Source organism: Podarcis bocagei (genome assembly GCF_964188305.1).
Source record: "Podarcis bocagei genome assembly, chromosome: 1".
Classification (NCBI taxonomy): Eukaryota; Metazoa; Chordata; class Lepidosauria; order Squamata; family Lacertidae; genus Podarcis; species Podarcis bocagei.
The window spans coordinates 6,167,788-6,194,299 of NC_138125.1; the positions used below are offsets into that span (position 1 = coordinate 6,167,788).

The window sequence follows — 26,512 nt, forward strand, 5'->3', positions numbered from 1 at the left end:
AGTTAATCCAGTCTGGCTTTGTGTCTGATGGGGAGCGGATGTGCCTGTCCTTGCTGGGGTGAAGCCCCTCTTGGACCCCTTCTTTTGGGTGCCAGACCTCCACCCCCCCCCCCACCAACAACATGTCTCTTCTGGTAAGCAGCAGGTAAGCATGCTCAATGGGGGTGGGGCAGCATCCCCTTCATTATGGAAATTGCTTTTTTATCATTATTATTAACTGCTAAAGGCTTTCCGATTGCCATCTTCAAGGCATGTTTCTTAACATTCTGGGAAATTTAATGAGTCGTAATATTCTTCCTTAACATCAGTGCTTTTTTCTGGGGGGACGCAGGGGTGCGCATACCCCTAAACATTTTGTGAATCTAAGTTTGGCCTCATCAAGGAGCAGTATTTCTATATGAGTAGGAAAATGAGAGTACCCCTAAACATTTTTTAAATGAAAAAAAGCACTGCTTAACATTATGGGGAAAGTGTATCTGGGGGGTTATTGGAACTGGAGTTGGGGGTCTGTTATTTGCATTGGCCGGGTATCTTTCTGGAGGGAAGAGCAGTAGGCTGTATTCTGACAAAATCTGGCTCGCTGATGGTTTCATAACTGCTGTCGCAGAAATGTAGCTTCTTTTTTAGAAAACAGCTGAAGGCAAAACTTTTAAATGAGTCTGTGCCTTTAAGGTTGGAATTGGTGCTCGGTAATAAATTTTGATTCAAGAAGTTCCCAGTTTTAACCCGCTCTAGGGATGTGTATTAAAAAATGGATGGGCAAATAAATATTTAGGATCCTTGACTGCATTGCTGAAGGTTTTTCTGGACAGCATCTACTAGTGAGTAACCAAGCAGTTGACTGTGTTACGGGTCACTTCAGTATCTTATATCCACCCAAGGCATAAAGTGATACTCGGCTGACATGCTGTCCTTATTTCAAAGGATTTCCCTTTATTCTTGAGTATTCCCATCTCAAAACCAAGCACTGCACTTATTTTTAAAAACTTTGATATGCCCAACACACTTTTCAAAAGTTAAAAAGTGAGGCTTTCTTCTCTTTCAGATGACATTTCCAAGTGTAGCTGCTTCTAGCTCTTCTTCATACATGGCACACATTTTACATCTCATGTCTTGAAACATGCATGGAAATGCCACTTAAGAATGACTAAAATTCAGGTCTGATTCACTGCCACCTTGTATTCTGGAAATATTCCGGAAGCGATTCGTTCAAAGCCAAACCTAGGTCTTAAGATGTGTCCTTTATTATAATGATAATTATAATAATAGATAATGATGATTATAATACTGTAGCAGCAACACTAGTTGTGTGTGTCTTATGGAGAAACCACAAGGAACTAAAATGCTTGTTCTTGCCTTTTAATGGTAGCTTGGTAGCTATTGAGATCTAGGCTGACAAAATACATGAAATAGCTCTGGATTGTTTGTTTGTCCCTGCTTACAATACATGTGTGAATATTTCTGGTCTCATATTGACACGTGTGCGTGTACTATTATTATTGTTACTGTTATTAATCTATATGCTACCCATCTGACTGGGTTCCAACAGATTAAAACACAATACCATATCAATATTAAAAACTTCCCCGAACAGTAATGCCTTCAGATGTCTTCTAAAAGTCAGATAGTTGTTTATTTCCTTGACATCTGACGGGAGGGTGCGACTACCAAGAAGGCCCTCTGCCTCACTAGATGTTTCAAGATATGGCAATATACTTTGTACACAAATAGGTGGCTTCTTCTGTTTCTAGAAATACAACTATTAGACTGTCCTTAGCGAGAATATAATTTTTACGAGATGACATTTAAAAATAAGCAACTAAATATCCACTTTGTTGTATTTAAGGAAACATTTTAAATAGAATTGGTGTTTTCATTTTACTCTTTTATTTTTGGAGTGTTAACAGGACTTCTTTTTTAAAATGAAATTATGATAAATACCTATTGAGGATCTCAATTCTGGTTGAATTTCAGATCCATAATTAAGCTAAATATATTTCTGTGTAGGGGGAGAAACAAATTATGGATATTTAAATGGGAGCTGCACAAGAGTAATATTTGTTCTTCAGTTTCCATTCATTTGAACGAGCCTTGCAAAGGAGAACCCAAGGCATTCTGTCCCCTTTCATGCCTGGAGATGACAATGGATTGAATAAACTGAGGCTTAACCCAGATAAGATAGAGAGGCAGTAGGTGGGTGGTTTGTCTGCCAAGTTGAGTGGGTGGTTTATGTTTTTATTTTTATTATGTATTTTGTGGTTTTATCATGTGAACCACCCTGACACCTGCGGGTATAGGGCAGTATACAAAATTAATAATAATAATAATAATAATAATAATAATAATAATAATAATAAAAAAAAAAAAAAAACCTATTCTGGGTGTGGTTGCACTCCCCTTAAATCATGGGTAGGCAAACTAAGGCCTGGGGGCCTTCTAAACCTGGCCCAGAGATGGTCCGGGAATCAGCGTGTTTTTATATGAGTAGAATGTGTGCTTTTATTTAAAATGCATCTCTGGGTTATTTGTGGGACATAGGAATTCGTTCATCCCCCCCCCCACAAAATACAGTCCACCCCCCCAAGGTCTGAGGGACAGTGGACTGGCCCCCTGCTGAAAAAGTTTGCTGACCCCTGCCCTAAGTGATCCAATTTGCAGTTTGGAGGTAAAGTGGTACCTCGGGTTAAGAACTTAATTCGTTCTGGAGGTCTGTTCTTAACCCGAAACTGTTATTAACCTGAAGCACCACTTTAGCTAATGGGGCCTCTCACTGCCGCCGCACCGCTGCTGCACGATTTCTGTTCTCATCCTGAAGCAAAGTTCTTAACCCGAGGTACTATTTCTGGGTTAGCGGAGTCTGTAACCTGAAGCGTCTGTAACCCGAGATACCACTGTACTCAGCATCCAATATTGTCATGACTAGAGGCACAGGTGTCCTCGGGGGCTGAAAATGTCCTGCCTTTTATCGACTTCTGGTGAGAAATCGGCTACAATCTTACTTGGACAGAGATAGCTTGGCCACGGTATGGTCATCCATGCTCTGATAACCTCCCCTTAGATTATTGTGTTATGTATGTAGCTGCCTTTGAAAACAATTACCTTGTTAGTCCAAAATGCGGCAGTGAGGTTGTTGACCAGGATTAGGCAACTGAAACATATTATGCTAGTACATTATCAGCTATTTTGACTTCTTGTTTATTTCCAGGCAGTTTTGGGCCAGGTTACCTGTAGGATTGCATCCTCCCACATATACCCAGACCTTGAGTCCATGATCTCTGAGTACTACCACCAGGTGTGATCCAACTAGTAGTGATAAGGCCTTCTCAGTAATATCACCCTGGTTGTGGAATGCCCTCCCCAGAGAGCCTCACCTGACCCCTGTTGTGTATTTTTTTCTGGTGCCAGATGAATACATTTTTATCCTTCCAGGATTCTGAGGGAGGTTTTGGCTTTTAAGGTACCAATTTTATTGATTTTTCTCTGGCATTATGTGTTTTATAAGGGATTTGTACCAAGAAAGAAAAGGAAGGAAGGAAGGAATAAAAAAATAAGAGATTTGTATTTTGTATTGCTGAATTTTAGTAGTATTTATGTATTACACCTGAAAGTGAGGTTCTTCAGTTCACCACCCAGAGAATTGCCATAAATAAATAAGTAATATTGATTAACGTATGGAAGGATGCAGTTTGAATTTTCTGCCTCTGGCACCAAAACAAAGGTCTAGCACAGTTTAGTACACTTCACACTTCTTATACCTTACGTGCTGGTGACTGAGAATCATTTGCCAAAAACAGCAACTGATAAAACAAAGTTTTTGCATGAAGTGATTTCCCCACCCCATGGCACTATCTCACTATCGCAGTGTGATGCAGCAGCAAAAAAAGCTAATGTTATTCTCGGCTGCATCAGTAGAAGTATAGTGTCCAGATCAAGGGAAGTAAGAGTCCCACTCTATTCTGCCTTAGTCATAACACACTTGGAATAATCTGTCCAATTCTGGGCACCACAATTTTAAGAAGGATGTTGACAAGCAGGAAGGTGTGCGGAGGAGGGCGACCAAGATGATCAGAGGTCTGGAAATGAAGCCTTATGAGGAGTTCTTGAAGGAGCTGGGTATGTTTAGCCTGAAAAAGAGGAGACAGAGAGGAGATAGGAGAGCTATCTTCAAATATCTTAAGGGCTGTCGCATGGAAGAGGGAGCATGCTTGTTTTCTCCTGCTCTGGAGGGTAGGACTCGAACCCATGGCTTCAAGTTGCAAGAAAGGAGATTCCGACTAAACATTCGGAAAAACTTTCTGACAGTAAGAACTGTTTAGCAGTTGAACAGACTCCCACTGGAGGTGGTGGACTCTCCTTCCTTGGAGATTTCTAAGCATCTGTCATGGAGGCTTTAGCTGAGATTCTTGCATTGCAGGGCATTGGACTAGATGACCCATTTGTAACTGGCTGACTGACCGAACCCAAAGAGTGCTCATCAATGGTTCCTCTTCATCCTGGAGAAGAGTGACTAGTGGGGTGCCACAGGGTTCTGTCTTGGGACCGGTCTTATTCAACATCTTTATCAACGACTTGGATGATGGACTCAAGGGCATCCTGATCAAATTTGCAGATGACACCAAACTGGGAGGGGTGGCTAACACCCCAGAGGACAGGATCACACTTCAAAACGACCTTGACAGATTAGAGAACTGGGCCAAAACAAACAAGATGAATTTTAACAGGGAGAAATGTAAAGTATTGCACTTGGGCAAAAAAAATGAGAGGCACAAATACAAGATGGGTGACACCTGGCTTGAGAGCAGTACATGTGAAAAGGATCTAGGAGTCTTGGTTGACCACAAACTTGACATGAGCCAACAGTGTGACGCGGCAGCTAAAAAAGCCAATGCAATTCTGGGCTGCATCAATAGGAGTATAGCATCTAGATCAAGGGAAGTAATAGTGCCACTGTATTCTGCTCTGGTCAGACCTCACCTGGAGTACTGTGTCCAGTTCTGGGCACCACAATTCAAGAAGGACACTGACAAACTGGAACGTGTCCAGAGGAGGGCAACCAAAATGGTCAAAGGCCTGGAAACGATGCCTTATGAGGAACGGCTAAGGGAGCTGGGCATGTTTAGCCTGGAGAAGAGGAGGTTAAGGGGTGATATGATAGCCATGTTCAAATATATAAAAGGATGTCACATAGAGGAGGGAGAAAGGTTGTTTTCTGCTGCTCCAGAGAAGCGGACACGGAGCAATGGATCCAAACTACAAGAAAGAAGATTCCACCTAAACATTAGGAAGAACTTCCTGACAGTAAGAGCTGTTCGACAGTGGAATTTGCTGCCAAGGAGTGTGGTGGAGTCTCCTACTTTGGAGGTCTTTAAGCAGAGGCTTGACAACCATATGTCAGGAGTGCTCTGATGGTGTTTCCTGCTTGGCAAGGGGTTGGACTCGATGGCCCTTGTGGTCTCTTCCAACTCTATGATTCTATGAGGTCGCTTCTAACTCTTAAGATTCTATGATTCTCACAACTCATGTGACCAGGCACACAAATAATGGTACCTAATGCCTCTTTACTGAAACAATGGGTTGGATTTTGCTGGTCTTGCATTCTGGGAGTACTCAAATAGGGCTTGCTTTAACCAGACATATATAGAATTGCACTGTGAGTCTCCAAATGACAAAAAACACAACACTGCACAGTCCCCTCTTAAGTCTGCTGAAGAGCTGGCAGCCTGTTTTCTCAGCACTTTGTAGTTCAAGCCCAATATATTTACTACATTTTGAGTGCATGTTAACATCTGCAGAATTGGGGCTACTATAAGTACAATTGTAGTCAGTTGTGCTTCAATGAGTACCTGCATTAAAATACAACCAATCTTTGAAACAATATTTTATACATACTGTTTTTAAAGAGAAAATGTCTTCGGCACACAGGTTGCAAAATACCTGAACTGAAAAGAGAATTTCCTCTTGCCATTTCTGCAGCTGAAGTTAGCTTTTAATTTCACTACTAGGCCAACAACAGTAATCACTCCCGGGCAGAAATCTTTTTAAAAACAAAACAAACTTGCAAGCAGTTTTCACAACATATTTGCTTATAGCGTATGGTAACTTTCATAGAAAGTGTGTCCTTGATATGCTTTATAGTCTAAATGGTGCTCTAGTAGGTTTTATTCTGATGCCTATTTTGAGTTAAGCTGAGACGGCCATCTCTTGAGTGGTAGGAGGGAGGAACGAATTGCCCTTAAGAACAGAAGAGTGCTGATGGGCTGCAGCTTTTGGTATTTGTCTGGTTTCTTACCAACAGCACCACCTTAACCATGTCTACTCAAATGTAAATCCTGTTGAAGTGTAGGGACGCAGTGGCGCTGTGGTCTAAACTATGGGTAGGCAAACTAAGGCTCAGGAGCCGGAGACGGCTCAATCGCCTTCTCAATCCGGCCCGCGGACAGTCCAGGAATCGGCATGTTTTTAATGAGTAGAATGTGTCCTTTTATTTAAAATGCATCTCTGGGTTATTTGTGGGGCCTGCCTGGTGTTTTTACATGAGTAGAATGTGTGTGTTTTTTTTAAATGCATCTCTGGGTTATTTGTGGGGCGTAGGAATTCATTCATTTCCCCCTCCCCCAAATATAGTCCGGCCCCCCACAAGGTCTGAGGGACAGTGGACCGGCCCCTTGCTGAAAAAGTTTGCTGACCCCCGACTGAGCCTCTTGGGTTTGCCAACCGTTGCTGTGTCCTAGCTTCTACCAACCTAGCAGTTGGATTCAACCCTGAGCAAATGGAACTAAGATTGCAGTTTAAATTACTCTGGGATAGCAAATACTATTTGTTTGCAGCCTGCATGTATGCGGTTAGAACATATTCATTGCTCCTATGGATTTATTACTGGAGATAGAATTTCTCTCTTTAGGGAAATGCAGGCTTATGGATTCCCTGGTCTTTATCAGCCACTTGGAGGTTATCCATACTTCCACTTGCCCAGTGCCTAGAAAGCATGGGTCCGGGCAGTTTTCCACATGTCCCATACTTTCTAGGCAAGGGTCATAAAATCATAGAATTAGAGAGTTGGAAGGGACCCTGAGGATCATCTAGTCCAACCCCCTGCTGTGTAGGAATCTCAGTGGTTTTGCCCTTGCCCTTCCACTTTCCCATGGAAAACCCGCTCTTTGGCAATAAATCAGAGCAAACGTCAATCTGGAGAGAACCCAATTGACATTTGCTCTGATTCAGCAGTAAATATTGGATTTTCCCAGGGGAAAGCAGTGGTGCAAGGGCAAGTCTGGATATGATCTTAGTCTCAGAAGAAGAGTGTTATTCTGGGCCTCTTATATCTGTCCACACATGATGCAGGGTCCAAAGTAGCTGGTTTCAGACTTCTCCAATCTTCTGCTGTCCTTTCTGTTGTTGTGAAGATCAGTCAAATTTCTCCTAGTCCAGGGGTGTCCAAACTTTTTTCAAAGAGGGCCAGATTTGATGAAGTGAACATGCATGAGGGCCGACCAAAGTTGTTGACCTTTTTTTTTTTTTTTAGAACCACAGAGAGGTTTATGAGGGCCAGATTAGAACAGACTTTGGACATGTCACTACCTGTATGAGAGAAGTGAAAAGGAACAATGTTGGCTTCCATTCTCTCCCTGAGATAAGAGTCCATTGCGATTGCAACCAACAAAAGAGACAGTCCTGTGTCAAAGAACGACGAATCAAACTCCTCTGCAGTGTTTTTCATGCTCTGATTACTTCCCTGTGGCGGAATCATATGGTCCAAAAGGAAGCCTTTATTTTATTGTCTCTGTGTGGGAACTAGCTGCGTGCTTAAGTGCTTTGTCAAAGGCAGAATGCTTTTAAAAGGCTTTCAGTGTGTGCCCACTAACAAGTAAATCGTACATGGAAGACGTGAGCATCCTTTCTGCTGAGACCATGTCACATCCGCTCTGTTTCTTAGTGAAAATAAAGCCTACAAAGCAGATGCTCGTAATGTGGCTTATCAAATGGCCCGTTCCATCAGTGTTGCCCTCTGGGTGAAAATATACTTAATATCTACGTGGTCTTTTGTTCTTATCTGTGTTGCTGGCATTAGTGAACATAAAGCTATATGCATTTATTTGGTTCAGATATCCTTGGGTTATGAAGATGTCGTTGAAGCCTGATTTGTGGGGGGTTGGGATGGAGACTTAGGGGAAGTAGAACAAGTTAAAGCAGGATATTAAGCAAGTCTGTACAGCTGGCATGTATCCCAATTTATCTGAGTGTTCCTCGTCTAAACCAAGGATGATTGGGAATTTTCTGTTGTCTTGCTGTGCTGTTAAAATGGGAATGTCCTTACATTAAGTTACTGAGGTTACGCTGGCGATCTTGTACATTTAGAATTTTGTATTTGCATAAGACCTTGTTCTGGTTTTTTGGACCTGCTTTTTATGTTAATGTACTATTAGGTTCCTCTAGCCTTCAAAATGGTGCTGGCTAAGCATAACATTTAATAAATAGCTCCTTTCTCTTGCTCATTTGAAGAGGAGGAGACAATGTCTGAGAAATCAGTGGTATCTGCCCTCGGGGAATAGGACACAGACATTGGGTGTCTCTCAGTAGCAATATTGTGAGGGTAAATATAATGAAGGGAATAGATTAATTAAATGGAGAGAAGACCCGAGAGCTGCTTTTTTCAGTCATCTCAGTCCATTTCATAAGAAGAGGTGGAGAGCTGAGCTGGGAGAAATAGAAATGTAAGCAAGATGTAAAATGGTTGCTCCAAAGGTCCGGTGGAAAGCCCTGTTTCTGTGCGTACAGATGAGCTCCTTCCTCTTTATCTTCAGCTGGGCAGGGGAAATATGCTTTGAGTTATAAACATGGAGAAGAATGTGTGTGTGCGCGCGCTTAGATTTCTCCAAAGGTTATGGCATGTGTAAGATAATATTTCTCTGCAGAAGAATGTGTATTGTTAAGAAAGAGGGTTTATTGCTTTTGATTTATAGTCCAACATATCCCAACCGCGCAAGGTGATAAACATTATGTTTGTTTAAATAAATCTTTATCAGCAGTGGAAGGGACACTGTTATTCATACCATTTACAGATGAGGCACCAGATTTGTGTCACGGGCTGCAATGTGAACACTAGGGAGCAAGCCCCACTGAGCAGAGTGGGACTTACCTCAGAGTAAGCCTACATAGGATTGCTTAGTCCAGGCATCCCCAACCTTCAGCCCTCCAGATGTTTTGGACTACAGTTCCCATCATCCCTGACCACTGGTCCTGTTAGCGAGGGATCATGGGAGTTGTAGGCCAAAACATCTGGAGGGCCGCAGGTTGGGGATGCCTGGTTAGTCTATCATCAGAGATCAACAAGGAAAACATTTCTCTGTTGAGATTTTTCTACCCTTGACCTCTCAGTGGCTTTTGATATGACATAAAGGAAAAGATTAACGGGTTGTTGTTTTTTAAGTGCCCTGATTTTCTTCCAAAAATAGCATTCAAGTCTTGAAATAACCATAAGCATCATAACATAAAATACTGTATTATAATTAACAGCAGATTCAAGCAGTTTAAAACCAAGAGATCAAATTCTCAAAGACACAACCTCAAAGAGTTAACAAACAAAAGCACTCAAGCTAGCAGAAAAAACCCACTGGTCACCATTAGAACAGTGTTACCGGTCACCAAAGGCTCACATAAACAAAGACAGGCTTTGCCTGATGCCTAAAAGATAATAAGGACAGCTCCAGGTGAACATCCATCTAGAGGGAATTCTATAATCAAAGCATTCTATCTCCAATGGTGGCATTTCCATTTCTGGGGGCCAGCTGCTTAACTTCAGGCTATGGGGTTGCCTGAAGAAGGCCTCCAGTCACTATCTCATTTGTCCAGGAGAAGAAAGCCCTTAAAGTACCTTGTTCCCAGGCCATGTAAATTTGTGGCTATGTATTAGCAAAACTAGGGATGCGGGTGGCGCTGTGGGTAAAAGTCTCAGTGCCTAGGACTTGCCGATTGAAAGGTCGGCGGTTCGAATCCCCACGGCGGGGTGCGCTCCTGTTGCTCGGTCCCAGCGCCTGCCAACCTAGCAGTTCGAAAGCACCCCCGGGTGCAAGTAGATAAATAGGGACCGCTTACTGGTGGGAAGGTAAACGGCGTTTCCGTGTGCTGCGCTGGCTCGCCAGATGCAGCTTTGTCACGCTGGCCACGTGACCCGGAAGTGTCTCCGGACAGCGCTGGCCCCCGGTCTCTTAAAGTGAGATGGGCGCACAACCCTAGAGTCGGACACGACTGGCCCGTATGGGCAGGGGTACCTTTACCTTTATTAGGAAAACTAGACCTTTGACAACACATGAAATAGGAGAGGACAACTTTTGAGTAAACAATGCATAGAAATCACTTGAAATTTCTGAAGACATTTCAGAAGAAGCTTGGTGTAGAACACATTATGTTAATTGTGACTTCTTTTGGACCTCCTGCTGGAGTCAATAGGAATAAGCAGGGCAGCTTTATTCTGGTTCTATTGCTCTCCGGGCAGTTGAGGGTTTACTCCTTTGTGGACACTTGTGAGCTGTTCTGTAAAGTTTCATAGCCCTCTTCCTGTCTGTATAATATTTGTATAAAATCACCAAGTGAAATCATTTGGTGTGCGGATGATGCCTGACTCCATTTTTCCTTTAGAACAGACCCGAAGGCAGCAGCTTCAGCTGCAAACAAGCTTGTGGCGACCATAATTAGATGGATATACAAAATGCCAGCTAGTAGTCCCTTTTCTCCAGGGGTCAGTTTCCACTTGATGAATAATAGTCTTTCTCTTTTGGTGAACCAAGTTCACGGTCTTGCTGTGCTCCATCATCTACTGCAGATGTGGAGAAACCTTTGGACCCTGTAGATGTTGTTGAACTACAACTCCAATCATCTCTGGCCATTGGCCAGGTTTGCTAGTGCTGATGTGAACTGTAGTTCAGCAACAGCTGGGGGGGGCAAAGGTTCCCCACTCCTGGTCTGCCATCAGAAGCAGAGCTGAAACAGAGCGGTGGCTAAGGGCAGGTTCCACCAACTGGTCATTTGGACGGCAGTCTCACTGTATCTCTCATCCATTCTTCCAGGCTAGACTCTCTGATGCACTCTGAGAGGCGCACAGAAGCCCTCACCCACCAAAAGTATTTGGAAACATTAGTTGGTGTGCAATGCAGGGGCCTGGCTTTTTGTGAAGGCCAGTCACCAAAAATGTGTGACACTGCACCTGTTCTAAACTACACTGGCTTCTTGTTGGTTTCCAGCCCTCACGCAAAGTGCTGGTTTTGACCCTTAAAACCCCTCGGAGCCTGTTTTCCACTTGAGACCTGTGGAAGAAGCTGTCCTCTAGCACAGGGCTGTGGCCTTTTCAATTGTAGGCCCTCTAGGGAATCTAAGCGTTGTAAAAAGGTAGAAGGTAAAGGACCCCTGGATAGTTAAGTCCAGTCAAAGGCGACTATGCAGTTGCGGTGCTCATCTCGCTTTTCAGGCCGAGGGAGCCGGCGTTTGTCCACAGACAGCTTTCCTGGTCATGTGGCCAGCAGGACTAAACTGCTTCTGGCACAACGGGACGCTGTGATGAGTGCCAGACTTCACAGAAACACTGTTTATCTTCCCACCACAGTGGTACCCATTTATTTACTAGCACTGGTGTGCTTTCGAACTGCTAGGTTGGCAGAAGCTGGGACAGAGCAACGGGAGCTCACACCATCACAGCCACCCACTCCCCTAAGCATAGTGCTACCATCTTTTAAGAGAGGTTAAAACGTATTGTAGTTTTGATACAGTACTTGGTTTTATTTGTGTGTAAACAACGTTGAGTTAAAATATTTGCCTTAAAGGTATCTTGTATGTGGCTTAATAATAAATAATATTAAAATACTCGTTTAAAAATGCCTCAGAGGTTCAAGTACCCTTGCTCCACATTATAAATGTATTATGTTCCATTTGCATGTTTCTTATTCCCTGGGGCCAGCAGTGTGTTTCGATAAACATTAAACTGTAGGGGAGGCAAACAAAGGCATGTGTTGTGCATGAGTTGAATCTTGAAGAAGGCTTAATTTTGGTAGTGTCATCCCCCCCCCCCTTCTTGCAATCCCTTAAAAAAAAAAAGCCATCCATCATGGTCTTTCAAAATTGCTTTCATGAAAGGAACTGGATTTTATATAATCCTCTTCAATATGTAAAGCCCTAGATACTTCAAGTGCCTTGGGGGTGTCCTTTAAAAAGAAAAAGAGAAAACCCTTCATCTTGAAAAGCAAGTGACAAGAGTACCAAGAGATTCCCAGTATGTAACTTATGTATTTTTAATTAATTTCTGTCTTGAGTGTGACCTGAAAGTGTCAGTATAGAATAACATCTCTTAACATCACACTTATGTGAACTAATATTGAACAAGCATAACGTGAATCTTTTGAGCATGTAATATTTCTTGGCCTACTTTGCCTCTCTTCTGGGGGTTTTGCTCTTGAATGACTCACTGGCATGAATATATATAGCATTTGTCTAAAAAGGACAGGCGAAGCAAAATCCTCTCCAACAGCTCTCAGCTACCTGCTGCCCTCCAGATGTTTTTGACCACAATGCCCATCACCACCAGCCACCATGAAGGGGGCGGACATCTGGGGGGGGGAAGCGTTTGGCAACCCCACCCGCCATTGAACCCAATGTGTTTTGACTTTTTTTTAAAAAAAAAAAACATTTTTATCGATTTTAACATACAAATTATAAAACATACCACACAAATTATTACAAATACAATCTTGTTGGGCTTCCATCAGCACCTCGGATGATCTTCCATCTTAAACCCTTCTTATGCATTACTTAATTTTGTATTGTCTTTACCTTTCTTATCCCATCCTCACCCCTTCTTCATTTTTACAATACTTCCCATAATACTCCTCACAGAACTTCTTGCAAACCTACAAACGTCTGATCATCACAAATACTTTTCATATAACTCGTAAATTTACTCCAGGCTTCGGTAAATTTCTGGTCACGTCGGTTTTGGATCCTTCCTGTTAGTTTGTCTAATTCTGCATAGTCCATTAACTTCATCCTCCATTCTTCAATCGTCGGCAACTTTTCTTGCTTCCATTTTTGGGCTATTAATATTCTAGCTGCTGTTACTGCATATAAAAAAGCTTACATTCTTTTCTATTTATATCACTTCCCACCATTCCCAATAGAAATGCTTCTGGCTTCTTTATAAATGTATATCTCAACATTTTTTTTCAGCTCATTATATATCATCTCCCAGAAGCTTTCCACCTTTTTACATTCCCAAATGTGTTTTGACTTTATGTGATTTTGGCCCGTGTAAGTTGCACGGTTTACTGTACAGTGGTACCTCAGGTTAAGTACTTAATTCGTTCCGGAGGTTCATACTTAACCTGAAACTGTTCTTAACCTGAAGCACCACTTTAGCTAATGGGGACTCCTGCTGCTGCTGCGCTGCCAGAGCACGATTTCTGTTCTCATCCTGAAGCAAAGTTCTTAAACTGAAGCACTATTTCTGGGTTAGCGGAGTCTGTACCCTGAAGCGTATGTAACCTGAAGCGTATGTAACCTGAGGTACCACTGTACAGCACTTGTCCCAACAGCGTGGTGGTGGTCCTGGAAGTAGGCCCACTTCCAGCGATGACGTTAAGCCCTCTCTGCAGTTTATCTCTCATAACATGATCACAGAGGAAGTCCTTGAGAGCTAATTAAGTTAGAATTGTGCTTCAGGTGATACAGAGGTCCATCAGCCACAGTTCCATTTGTCTGGAAGCACTGGAAGTCACACCTATTTACCATGGCCTTTTTGCACTTGAGTTGTACATTTTTAGGACCCTTTGTTACTCTATTATTTGTAGTTGTTTCCCTGGCTGTTGTTAGACTACAACTCCCATCATCCCTAGCTAGCAGGACCAGCGATCAGGGATGATGAGAGTTGTAGTCCAGCAGCAGCTGGGGACCTAAGTTTGAGAAATGCAGATTTAAAATAATAAAGAATTTGGAACTCTGGTAGTCTGTTCTTTTTTTAATTAAAAAAACCCCAAACATTAAGCAAGTAGCTATGGGTATTCCAGTGTGTAGCTGGCACAAATGCTAATATTTATAGCTCCACAGGTAAAAAGGATTTTGCATGAATATGATGTCCACGTGATCTAATCGCCTTGATCTTGAATATCAGTGGAATAAGCTAGCAAGATATAACTTGGTTTAGCTCTGATTTGCATTTCCACCCACAAACGTTTCAAAATATCAAATAAAATACGATTGTCCTGATTCTGTAGCAGATATAGATTATCTGATTCAACCTCTCCCTCCAATTAATTAGTAACGCTTTCCTAAGTGGATATCTGCCAGCCAAGGCTTGATTCTTGGAAACAAGTTAACTCCTTAATTCCCAAACCACACCACGTACAGGATTTTTAAAGCAGTAGAATGCCTCCACGCAATGTCTGCCACATTGAGCTCCTGAAGCAAGTATGGGATAACAAAACAGGCAGAATATACGGTATTTAGTGCTTGTCTCAGTATGAACATAACAGATTAAGTGCAATTCTAATCACCCCACAGAAACCAGTGTAGCCCTTTCCTTTCCAATAGAGCTTCTGTTGTGCTGCTGGGCACACGAGCACTGTGGCTGGGCCCTTTATGTCAATGTGCTTATCAAAACCTCCCCTAGGAACATGCAGCAGTGTTCACTATCCTTGCTCCTTGTTTGCAGCTCTACTGCTTTTCCTGGAAGTAGTTCAAAGTCTGGGGAAGGACAAGCCACCAGATATTCCTAGGGAAGGTGCAGAAAGGCTGTGAACAGCCGGGCTCTGACGCTTCATGCCTGGGCGAAGGAAGCCTGAGTATATGCTTGGGTTTATCACACATGTACTCATAACGTAAGCTGAGGACTCTCTTTTTTGTTTTCGTAGGTACATCCGAAAAGCACCTGATGGAAGCTTTCTGAGCTAGAAACTGGCTCCAGAGGATTTGGCAACGGTAGCCTTGGAACTTTTGTGAATCCAGTTGCATTTGTGGGGAAATGGCCGAAAATAAAGAAAGGAGTCCTAAAAATCCAGATGTGAGGCCTAAAACCAGCCGGAGTAGAAGCGCAGACCGAAAGGACGGCTATGTATGGAGCGGAAAGAAGCTTTCCTGGTCAAAAAGGAGTGAAGGCAGTGCTGACGCTGAAACGGCCAGCACCTCAGGGAAATCCATGTTTAGTTTAAGGAACCAGGAGAGGAAACACAGCTGTTCCTCTACTGAGCTGGACTTGGAGCGTTCCTGCGGCCACAGACTCCTAGGCCGCTCCCTTAAGCAGAAACTGCAGGATGCTGTGGGCCAGTGCTTTCCCATAAAGAACTGCAGCAGTCGACATTCTTCGGTGCTTCCATCAAAGAGAAAGATCCATATCAGCGAGCTCATGCTGGACAAGTGTCCTTTCCCGCCACGATCCGAACTGGCCTTCCGTTGGCATTTAATCAAACGGCACACTGCCCCCGTAAGACAGGCATCCGAAAGTTGGTTAAGTATGGAGTCGTCACAAGGTGAAGGGAGGAACGGGGAACTCAGGGGCGTTGAGAGTGCCGAAGGAGGAGAGTCAGCGGTTTTGCAGGCATGCAGCATTCCTGACGTTGCAGCCTGCAGGTGCGACCCTCAAGGTGACCCTGCCGCAGGCAAGCAGCTAAGGAACAGCAGGGAGGAAAGTGACATGGACTCGGACGATGAGGTGGTGACTCTATGCACTAGCTCCAGGAAGAGAAACAAGCCACGGTGGGAAACGGATGACGAGCTGCTGCAGCTGGAAACCCCTCCTAAATATCACACCCAGATAGATTATGTCCATTGTCTTGTCCCTGACCTCCTTCAGATCAATAATAATCCCTGCTACTGGGGAGTGATGGATAAATACGCTGCAGAAGCACTTTTAGATGGGAAGCCAGAAGGGACTTTTTTGCTGCGAGACTCTGCCCAGGAAGATTACTTGTTCTCGGTCAGTTTTAGGCGTTACAGCCGGTCCCTTCATGCCAGGATCGAGCAGTGGAATCACAACTTCAGCTTCGATGCCCACGACCCATGCGTCTTCCATTCTCCCGACATCACTGGACTCCTGGAACATTACAAAGACCCAAGCTCTTGCATGTTCTTTGAGCCGCTTCTCTCGACTCCCTTAAACAGGACTTTCCCCTTTTCCCTTCAGCATATATGCAGGACAGTTATTTGCAACAACACGACTTACGATGGCATAGATGCCCTTCCCGTTCCACCCTCTGTGAAGTTGTATCTGAAAGAATATCACTATAAGTCCAAAGTTAGAGTCCTCAGGATTGATGTACCAGACCAGCAACTCTAGAAGACTTTCAGAGAGACCTTTGGGAGTCTCTGTCCTTTTCCCTCTAAATAATTGTTTCCCCCTGAAAAAAATTATTTATAGTCTCAACTGAACTCTGCCTGAGCCTTATGGTCCAAATAGATTTTTATTCTGCAGCTCCAATAGGCAGATTTTTTTGGGGTGAAGACACAAAATCTGTGCTTTTATTGGTAATAATATTCTATAGGGTTTTATGGAATTTCAAGTAGATTTTTTTAAGTTTTCACGCAAGCCTAACCTTTTAGATTGAAGCTAAGTCAAAATGAATTTTGACTTGCCTTTTATATACTGTGATTTATATGCAGTACAGGCATGTTTGAAACACTGTATGCAATGTCTACTCAAGAGTGACTAATTTGTATTTTATACCTTTCTTTGAAAATTAGTACATGGTCCTCTCTATAAAAAGTAAAATTAATGTCTATTTATGATGCTGCTGCTGCTGCTGTGTGGTTTCTTAATCTTGGTCATAACAAAAATATATTATATGTCTTTTGAGTCCATGTGACCATAATCTGGTATAGGGCACAACATAATTTGGTCTTCTGATCATTTTTTACTTGTTTTAAAACTATGTACTGAGCTTAGATTGCCTCGTTTGGAAATAACAGTGGTGCCCCGCAAGACGAATGCCTCACAAGACTAAAAACTCGCTAGAAGAAAGGGTTTTTCGGTTTTTGCGTTGCTTCGCTAGACGAATTTCCCTATGGGCTTGCTTCGCAAGACGTTTTCGTCTTTGTTTGTTCGCTTTTTTCTTAAAGCCGCTTGAAGTGGCGCAGTTGCGACGGACCGTGCTTCGCAAGACGAAAAACATCGCAAGACGAAAAGACTCGCGGAACGAATTAATTTCGTCTTGCGAGGCACCACTGTATCTACCAATAACCCAGAACGATAATGCACCATATTAAGCGATGCCAGTGTAAAAAGTTAGTAAATATTTTACAAGGAATTAAATAATGGGCAGGGCATCCGATTGGGTGCAGACCTCACAAGCTATTAACTATATGTGCTAAAACAAATATGATTAAAATGTGCTGAAGGGGGCACATCTAAGTTCACCAAATCCACTCCTTCCTCTTCCCTGCTCATCCATTCCTTTTACCTTCCTTTCTTCCCAAATAAGACAACACTGGGATAGCTCAGTAGGTAGAACACGAGGTGCTTAACCTCAGGGTCGCAGGTTTGAACCCCACGTTGGGCAAAAGATTCAGGCATTGCAGAGGGCTGGACTAGATGACCCTCGTGGTTCTTTCCAACTCTTCAGTTCTAAGAAAGAGAGATGTGGACCTCCTGCCTCTCTCTCTCACACACACGCACACACATCAGTCTTGCATAGCGTTGCCATGTTTCAAAAAGTGAAAATCTGGACACAAAAGTTGCTGAGCTTTTTTTGGCACAGCTGTTGAGCTTTTTTCTTGGTTTTTGAGCTATTTTTAAGGACATTTGACAAAAAAGTCAACACTTCCAACATGCGTTGCCATACTTCTGGGTTTCCCTGGACATTTTTGAAAATTTCACCCAAACGCAATTCACGGGTATGTCTGGGGAAACCAGGGCGTATGGCAGCCCTAGTCTTGCTTAGATTAGCGCTCTCTTGTCATTTTCCCACCCCCAAAACTGCCCAGCTCTAACCACTGTAGTTTTACATGGTTAAAACTACAGTAACCTTTCTCCAAAAGCGTGGACAGTACCTGGTTGGACAGATGTATTATATCTGCATTCTTCAGGCCCATTGCATAGTTAATACAGGAGAGTATTTTCACTGCAGACATTGGGGGTTCTCTGTGAGCAGAGACAAACAGGTAGCCTGAAGACCGAAGTTTATAGGAAAACACGTCCTCTTTCAGGCATGCGTCTCTCAAAGTATAAATTGAACTAGATACGCGCTTTGTCCTCCCATCTCAAGGACAGCACTGTGTCCCCTCAGGACTAAGAAGTAGATTATTAGGTTTTTTCCTCACTTGCTATTTTAAAATAGCTTTCGAACTCCAGAGGTCTCCCTGGAGAGTCAAGAGGGCATTGGGTCCTCGTACAGCAAGCGCCAGACACTCACTTAGAAATTTATGAATAGGTCTTGGTGAATTACCTATTCTCGAGGCACACTTTTTAGCATTGCTTCCCTGTCATTTAGTTCCTTCTATTTCTTTCATAAAACTACCTACGGTAGTTTTCAGCTTTAATAATATCAATGGGAAGGGTCTTTTTAAAAAAAAAAAAATCAAACCCCAGGCAGTGGTGTAGCTTTCTCTTATTCCTCCCACCCTGAATGTACCTTCCCCCCCACGGGATTAATATTTTAGAATTAATCTTGTTTCATTTAAAAAGAAGGAATCCCAATTTTCACTTTTAAAAGTTCTCAAGACGACCTATATCTGTCCCTGTAGTTGCTCCTTTTAGCTTTTATTTCATCTGCATTCTGATACTATTCCTCCTCTCCTAATTGCTTTGTATTTACATTTGCTTCTCCCTTGTAGCACTGTGAGTAAAGGTAAAGGGTAAAGGGACCCCTGACCATTAGGTCCAGTCGTGACCAACTCTGGAGTTGGGGGTACAGCTTCCGGGTCATGTGGCCAGCATGACTAAGCCGCTTCTGGCGAACCAGAGCAGCGCACGGAAACACCATTTACCTTCCCGCCAGAGCGGTACCTATTCATCTACTTGCACTTTGACGTGCTTTCGAACTGCTAGGTTGGCAGGAGCAGGGACCGAGCAACGGGAGCTAACCCCGTCGCGCGGATTTGAACCACCGATCTTCTGATAGGGGAGGGCTAACTCCCACCCCACCCCATTTCATTGCAGTACAAAAGGAGAAACACTCTGTTTCACAAGCCTTTTAAGTGTGGAATCCAATAAAGCTAGCGTTTTCCTAGAGGCAATGTAAGGACCACGTCTCAGACTATGTGCAGGGGTCAGCAAACTTTTTCAGCAGAGGGCAAGTTCACTGTTCCTCAGACCTTGTGGGGGGGCGGATTATATTGGGGGGGGGAGAATGAATTCCTATGCCCCACAAATAACCTAGAGATGCATTTTAAATACAGTGGTGCCTCGCAAGACGAAAGGAATCCGTTCCGCGAGTCTCTTCGTCTTGCGGTTTTTTCGTCTTGCGAAGCAAGCCCATTAACGGCTTAGCGGATTAGCGCTATTAGCGGCTTAGCGGGCTTAGCGGATCAGCTGATAAGCGGCTTAGCAGATCAGCTGTTAAGCGGCTTAGCGGCTTAGGATCAGCTAATAAGCGGCTTAGCAGCTTGGGAAAAAGGTGGGGGAGGGAAAAAACCCCGCAGGAACTCGCAAGACATTTTCGTCTTGCAAAGCAAGCCCATAGGAAATTCGTGTTGCGAAGCACCTCCAAAACGGAAAACCCTTTCGTCTAGTGGGTTTTCCGTCTTGCGAGCCATTCGTCTTGCGGGGCACCACTGTAAAAGCACACATTCTACTCATGTAAAAACACCAGGCAGGCCCCACAAATAACCCAGAGGTGCATTTTAAATAAAAGGACACATTCTACTCATGTAAAAACACGCTGATTCCCGGACCATCCACGGGCTGGATTTAGAAGGTGACTGGGCCAGATCCAGCCCCTGGGTCTTAGTTTGCCTACCCATGGACATGGAAAACATGTTTGCAGCGGGTGATATCCAGGTAGGTGCTGCCACTAGCACAAGAACATTTGACTGTGCACCAGAAATTCCTCTCCCTCTTCTCTCCCTGCGCACCCCCTAAATCTGTTCTGGGGCTTCCCAGGAATATACTTTTTATATTTTAAACTACAATGAAAGCAACTTATTTTTTAAAAAATGTTTAAGGAAAATCACATGGCATATGTGCAAAGATAGAACCTGCATGTCTGGCGGGGTGTGTGTGTGCACGGGAAATAATGGTGCACAGGGTTTTGGTTTCTGGAACATGGCAACTGCACTTACTAATGTTCATCGCTTGTTACTGTGTGTTGAGGAAGGGGAGTATAGAAAACCTTTTGTTGGAGCCAGAACAAAGGAATGTTATTCCCACCTGCCTTCTCTCTCACTGTCTCTCTCGCTCTCGCTGTGACCAGAGAGAGCCACAGAGCTCCTTCCACCATCTTTTATGCGTCTCTGCAGGAATGTGCTTTAAGTATACCCTGACGCATGAGCAAGCTTGAGAAAGCACCTTTCATGTTGAGGGAACCAGCTGGCAAGAGAGCCGACAGTCTCTGCTGTATGTCTGCAGATTTCCCCAGAGAAGCCCTAATTCCCATTTTCATTTTTCTTAGAAAAGAAGCCTAGTCCGTGCACGGCCTGACACAAGAGGGGAAATGCACAGGTTCCGTTCATTGGTTTTGTCAGAAACTAGCCTGCTCCTGCCTCCCAGTGTTTCTTGGCCAATGAACGAGGTTGTAATAATGACGGACATTAATGAAAACACATCTAGTCAAAGCGAAGGCTGAAGTTGCAACACCCACTGAAGGAGTTTCTGGGTTCATTTTCAAGCCTTCTGCTGGGCGTATTTGCAGCATTTTTAGTCTAGAGCTCGCCGGCACTGCAAATTCCATTCAGAAAAACGGCTGAATAGTCCTGAGAAAGTCTCGGGAGGACAAAACCCAGAAAACATTTGGCTTGCAATGCTGCAACAGCAGTAACATCCTCTGTACTAACATGAATGAAAAATGACCCTAGCTGGGGGAAATGGCTAGCATGGAAGCCACCGTCGTTCTGAGCCAGAGAAAACCAGGATCGTTTAGTTAAAAGCAGAAGGTCAAGGGATAATCTTACAACTTGCTGCAATATTTATGTTTTCTTCTTAGATGTAGCATTCCTTCCTGTGGTGTCTTGTTTCCACAACAGAAGCCCTTTTTCTCCGCCGAACTTTACTATCTCGGCAGGCAAAACAGCTCATCTCATTGGCCACTGCGTGAGCAAAAATAGGGACTGTCCACTCCTTCCGCCCTGCTAGTGACCGCAGCTCTTTTTAGTTGCAGCATGCGACATTTAGGGCCCTCAAGGGTAGAGAGATTCCACGTTAGCCAACCAAATGCCAAGCCAGGAATCAGGGTGAGTTGGTGGCTTATAAAAACTGCACTCTTCTGTAAAGAAGAGACTTTACAGTTAAATTACCGTATTTTTTGCTCTATAAGACTCACTTTTTCCCTCCTAAAAAGTAAGGGGAAATGTGTGTGCGTCTTATGGAGCGAATGCAGGCTGCGCAGCTATCCCAGAAGCCAGAACAGCGAGAGGGATTGCTGCTTTCACTGCGCTGCGATCCCTCTTGTTCTGGCTTCTGAGATTCAGAATATTTTTTGTCTTGTTTTCCTCCTCCAAAAATGAGGTGCGTCTTATGATCTGGTGTGTCTTATAGAGCGAAAAATACGGTAAGTGTCATCAACCAGGAAAGACAGGCTACTCGAAGCCTATCACAATAAAAGCATCCAGTAGGAAAATATTGCCCAAAAGTAGCTGGGAATGGGAGAAAGTGAAGTTATAACAATGACGACTTTTATTGTTGTATGCAGCACAGTGGTCAGGGATGGTAGGTGTCGTCCAAAACATCTGGCAACCTCCCCAACCTGCTGCCCTCCAGATGTTTAGGATACAAGATCCATCAGCCCCAGCTGCATGGCCAATGGCCAGGGGCAATGAGAAGTGTAGTCCCAAACAGGTTGGGGAAGGCTGATTTATTGAATCGAATCACCGTGTGTGTTTATGTATCTGTGGTGACTTGCCTGGGTTATGAATCTGCCACCGTGGTTCCCTTAGTTCCCAGCAGAGTACAGTCATACCTCGGGTTAAATGTGCTTCAGGTTGAGCATTTTCAGGTTACGCTCCACGGCGACCTGGAAGTAACGGAACGTGTTACTTCCGGGTTTCGCCGCTCGCGCATGTGCAGACGCTCAAAATGACATCACGTGCATGCGCAGAAGCGGTGAATTGCAACACGTGCAGACGCGGGTTGCGTTCACTTCAGGATGTGAACGGGGCTCCGGAACAGATCCCATTCACATCCAGAGGTACCACTGTACCCTGTTTGGGTTGGTGGTGTAATCCTACAAGTATTAACCCTTGCAGAAGAAGAGCTCTAGCGATCCGCTTAAGCCTCCAAAATAGACTCCGGTTCTCCAGCTTTTTATAGTAGGGCAGACAACAACAACAACAACAACAACAACAACAATAATAATAATAATAATAATAATGTATCTGAAGAAGTGTGCATGCACACGAAAGCTCATACCAAGAACTAACTTAGTTGGTCTTTAAGGTGCTACTGGAAGGATTTTTTTTATTTTTAATAATAATAATAATAATAATAATAATAATAATAATAATAATAATACATTTTATTTATACCCCGCCCTCCCCGGCAAGAGCCGGGTTCATGGCGGCTAACACCAGTAAAATCTTAATAAAAATATAGTGGGTGGGGAATCCAATTTAAAATACAGGTTAAAATGCAATTTAAAAAGCAGCCTCATTTTAAAAGTAGGCCACAGATCAAAACCATAAGAGGAGGGAAACATAAGGGTCAGACTGAGTCCAAACCAAAGGCCAGGCGGAACAGCTCTGTCTTGCAAGCCCTGCGGAAAGATGTCAAGTCCCGCAGGGCCCTGGTCTCTTGTGACAGAGCGTTCCACCAAGTCGGGGCCAGTACTGAAAAGGCCCTGGCCCTAGTTGAGACCAATCTACTTTTAAAATGGGCTACTTTTAAAATGAAGCTGCATTTTAAATTGCATTTTAACCTGTATTTTAAATTGGTTCTCCCCCCCCCCATTATGATTCTACTGTAATTTTACTGGTGTTAGCCGCCCTGCGCCTGGGTCTGGCTGGGGAGGGTGGGGTATAAATAAAAATTATTATTATTATTATTATTATTATTATTATTATTATTATTATTATCACCCTATGGTTGGAAGCAGCAATGCTTCTGAACTCCTGTTGTTGGAAACCACAGGAGAGGAGGGGTCTCTTGTGTTCAGGCCCTGCTTATGTGTTGGGGCACCTAGTTGACCATTGTGAGAGCAGCATGCCGGACTAGCTGGGCCATTGATCCAGCAAGCTCTTATTACGTTCCCATGTTCCTTAGTCCACCAGAAGACAGGCAGGTGGTCATCTGTAGCGGCCAAAGCTTCTGAACTATTTTTAAGGGCGTTCCACATTGATTGCTAGAGCACAGCCAATCACTGTGGTGGCAAACAACTGGATGCCTGCAGCAAGCTCCTGCTCTTCCAGGAAAAGGTGCAGGCAGCAAATCAGATACAGCTGATAAAATGCACTCTAGGCCTGTTGCCTGATATGCAGGGTTTCCGCTAAGGTGGCTTTCCTACGCATGGCCCAAAAACGAGGGCACAGATGTGCGTAGAATCTGCCGATCCGAATTTATATTTATAGCTGCAGAATTTAGAAATCATGGGAGGAGTTCAACGTCGGGCTCCTCTGATCGTTCCGCCATCTCCTCTTTCTTGCTTTGGGGGGGGGGGTTCTCCTGGTCCTCCAGGGCAGAATTGGGGCATACGGAGAGTGCGCATTGTGCTTCTGCTGGCATGCCAGCTTAGCTGAATCCCGCCCCATTTCCGTAGCCATCATCAAGAGTGTAAATTAGATAGAAATGCAGAACATCTCACTGTACAGGAGAACACACCTGTATGGCAAGTGACCTGTGCACAGTTCTGCTGCCCAGTTGCTCACTGTTGAGGGGCAACCTCAAGACCCCTGTGGGTCTCCTTTCTTAGGGTAAGAGCACCTCAGAAGAACAGTAAGAAAAAGAGGGAACAGCCCTGGGGCTCAACAAGGCAAAATTCATTATTACAGCTCAGGGCCAGCACACCCATAAGGTAAGGTGAGGCGACTACCTCGGGCGACAGGATCCACAGAGGTAGCAAAGCCTGGTGGAGATCTTTATTCAGCCCTTCTTCCTGATATAGATCTTCACTCACCCCTTCTTCCCTGGCAGGGAGAGTGGCATCTTGTGGTTTGCCTCAGGTGTCAAAATCTCTTGCGCCAGCCCTCTTACAGCTCATGGCAATAATTTTGAGTGCCTTATTTATTGAATACCAGGACTTTCTCTCCACCACCCTATTTTCTCTCGTTCTTTAGAACAGTCTAGGACAGGGGTCAGCAAACGTTTTCAGCAGGGGGCCGGTCCACTGTCCCTCAGACCTTGTGGGGGGCCGGACTCTATTTTTTTTTTGGGGGGGGGGGAAATGAACAAATTCCTATGCCCTACAAATAACCCAGAGATGTATTTTCAATAAAAGGACACATTCTACTCATGTGAAAACATGCTGATTCCCAGACCGTCTGTGGGCCGGATTGAGAAGACGATTGGGCTGGATCCGGCCCCCCGGACCTTTGTTTGCCTGCCTGTGGTCTGGGACTAGACTGCCCCTCAGACAGAAGGCAGTTTCAAGCAGGAATGTCCAGTGTGAAGAAGAAGAAGAAGGAGGAGGAGGAGGAGGAGGAGGAGGAGGAGGAGGAGGAGGAGAAGTAACAAATGTTGCACAGCACCTTAATGGACTGTCCTAGAGTTAACATCAAGTTTCTGGTTAAAAGCACACTCTAGCGAAGGTCACTGCCAACACACAACCCTTATCTACAATTAAGGACAGTGGTGAAAATGAAGACAATTCAAGTGAGAAAGGAGGAAAGTGTGCAGACAATGGCTTAAGGGTTATATTCACACAGGCCCTTTGTAAATTTGTGTGTGTGTGTGTGTGTGTGTGTGTGTGTGTGTGTGTGTGTGTGTATCTCCGTCTCCAAACCTTTACACTCAAAATGCTATTCTGTCCTAGGAGAGAAAGATAAGCTTAACTCTTGCTTCCAGAACATCCCCAGTTTGTGAAACATCCCAGTCTCCGCAAGAATCAACTTCAAGCCATAAAAAGATGGCCGTATCTCACTTTTTATAGAAATTTTGTTCCTCATAGAAGAAGAGGAGGAGGAGGAGGAGGAGTTTGGATTTTATATCCCACTTTATCACTACCCTAAGGAGTCTCAAAGCGGCTAACATTCTCCTTTCCCTTCCTCCCCCACAACAAACACTCTGTGAGGTGAGTGGGGCTGAGAGACTTCAAAGTGTGACTAGCCCAAGGTCACCCAGCAGCTGCATGTGGAGGAGCGGAGACGCGAACCCGGTTCACCAGATTACGTGACTACCGCTCTGAACCACTACACCACACTGGCTCACTACACCACCCTATTTTCTCTCGTTCTTTACTACCACTTTGGTAGTAACAAGCAGCTCAAGACATTATGGTGCCTGAAGCAAAGGACAAGAAGGTGTCTTTCCCCAAACCAACTGGAGTGGTACAGTGGTGCCCCGCAAGACGAATGCCTCGCAAGACGAAAAATGCGCTAGACGAAAGGGTTTCCGTTTTTCGATGCGCTTCGCTAGATGAATTTCCCTATGGGCTTGCTTCGCAAAACGAAAAAGTCTTGCGAGTCTTGCGATTTTTTCCCTCCCCCCCCTTTTTCTAAGCCACTAAGCCGCTAATAGCCTTTTAGCCGCTAAGCCGCTAAACCTTTAATAGCCGCTAAACCGCTAATAGCGCTAATCTGCTAAGCCGCTAATAGGGTTGCTTCGACAGACGAAAAAAGCGCTAGACGAAGTGACTCGCGGAACGGATTAATTTCGTCTTGCGAGGCACCACTGTAGTTGAAATTTACTCCAATATTGGGGGCATCCTGCACTGCACTCGAGGGCAGCAGGCTAGCATAGAAGTTAGAGGGCACTCACAGCTCAGTCCACTCTGCAGCTTGCATATAATAGTAACTGGTTTTTTCCCTTCTCTACTCTCCCACTTGGAAAACTGTAGTTGCTATGTGGGACAGTCATGACTCATAATGACCATTAGGCATCACTGACCTGTTTCCCAGCTCTGCATGCTAATTAAAATGGAAACAGTGTCACTAGATGATGAGCAGCCTTGGATGCAACAAACCACATGATGTTCTGCATGTTTGTAACACAGACTTTAGGCTTGCAAGACAGAGCTGTTCTGCCTGGCCTTTGGTTTGGACTCAGTCTGACCCTTATGTTTCCCTCCCTTTATGGTTTTGATCTATGGGCTACTTTTAAAATGAGGCTGCTTTTTAAATTGTATTTTAACCTGTATTTTAAATTGGATCCCCCATTACGTATATTTTTATTATAATTTTACTGGTGTTAGCCACCCTGAGCCTGGCCAGGGAGGGTGGGGTATAAATAATAATAATTATTCTT

The 26,512-nt window shown here is 44.1% G+C and overlaps 1 protein-coding gene across 1 annotated transcript; it reads left to right on the forward strand.

Moving 5' to 3' along the window:
• SOCS4 (suppressor of cytokine signaling 4) lies at positions 1 to 16,760 on the forward strand. The gene is made up of 2 exons (XM_081193412.1): positions 1 to 145; positions 14,889 to 16,760. Exon 2 carries the CDS (start codon positions 14,999 to 15,001, stop codon positions 16,307 to 16,309), a length of 1,311 nt encoding a protein of 436 aa, XP_081049538.1. The 5' UTR covers positions 1 to 145; positions 14,889 to 14,998; the 3' UTR covers positions 16,310 to 16,760.
• The last annotated feature ends 9,752 nt before the right edge of the window (positions 16,761 to 26,512 follow it).

Bases quoted from the DNA above. Each gene is read 5' to 3' on its own strand.
- SOCS4 (XM_081193412.1), top strand. From the start codon at position 14,999: ATGGCCGAAAATAAAGAAAGGAGTCCTAAAAATCCAGATGTGAGGCCT.